At 45.7% G+C, this 777-nt stretch overlaps 1 protein-coding gene across 1 annotated transcript in view; it reads left to right on the plus strand.

The window, feature by feature from the left end:
* The first annotated feature begins 262 nt into the window (after positions 1-262).
* IFIT3 (interferon induced protein with tetratricopeptide repeats 3) overlaps positions 263-777 on the plus strand; it is a 10,292-nt gene continuing 9,777 nt past the window's right edge. The window contains exon 1 of the mRNA XM_012801337.2: positions 263-420. Coding sequence (XP_012656791.2) covers positions 416-420 — 5 coding nt within the window. The 5' untranslated portion in view covers positions 263-415. The remainder of the gene's footprint in view (positions 421-777) is intronic.

Raw genomic sequence — 777 nt, forward strand, 5'->3', positions numbered from 1 at the left:
AGTTTCAGAAACCTCTGCATCAGAATCTCCTAGAGATCTTATTACAAATGCAGTTCCCTGGCCCCCACCCTAGAGTGATGGTCACATTTCTGGGAGTGTTTTTTCACATTCTTTCCAACTGTGGTTTCTGGGTCATGGGTTTGAACAATGTACTGTGGCTTAACCACCACAGGGCTCAGGTTTTGAGTTTCCTTTTCCTCCTCTTGCTGATTAAAATTGGTTTCACTTTCTAGTTTCTTTTCTGTCTGCCGCTAAAGGCAGTTAGGAAGCAGCAGCTGATGCCTTCCCCGTTCCACCTACCCCTTATATAATTCTTTCAGCGTGGACTTGAGGACCTCTGAGACAGAGAGCTTTCTGAAGAAAAGAACCAGCTGGGCCCCAGCCTTTCGGAACAGCAGAGAAGCAGACTGCAGTCATGAGGTCAGTGAAATTAGAGTGCATAAGCACTCCCCTGCAAATTGTAAGCTGAGGAGCTTCTTAGGTGCAGGAGTTCCTGATGTGTCCTCTTGCCTTAGGGATTCCACAGGACTTTACCAGCCTTTATCAGTTTGAGGGCAGGGGATTTTTTGTGTGTGGGGGTGTGTGTGTAATAATTTCTATGGCTTTTTCTGGTGTACATATTCAGTCTCCTGAAGTTTCTAGAACTGTTCCCTGTGTAGAACTATTAGCCAGGAAGGGGGGTTGGGGGGGCGGGCTTGGCAGAAGTGTTACATCCACTTAAGCACAAACTTTGCTAACTCAAGACTAGACCTAAGGGAATTACTCTTTTTTTTTTTT

The sequence above is a fragment of the Otolemur garnettii genome, unplaced genomic scaffold (assembly GCF_000181295.1).
Source record: "Otolemur garnettii isolate 467f Iridium unplaced genomic scaffold, OtoGar3 scaffold00008, whole genome shotgun sequence".
NCBI lineage: Eukaryota > Metazoa > Chordata > Mammalia > Primates > Galagidae > Otolemur > Otolemur garnettii.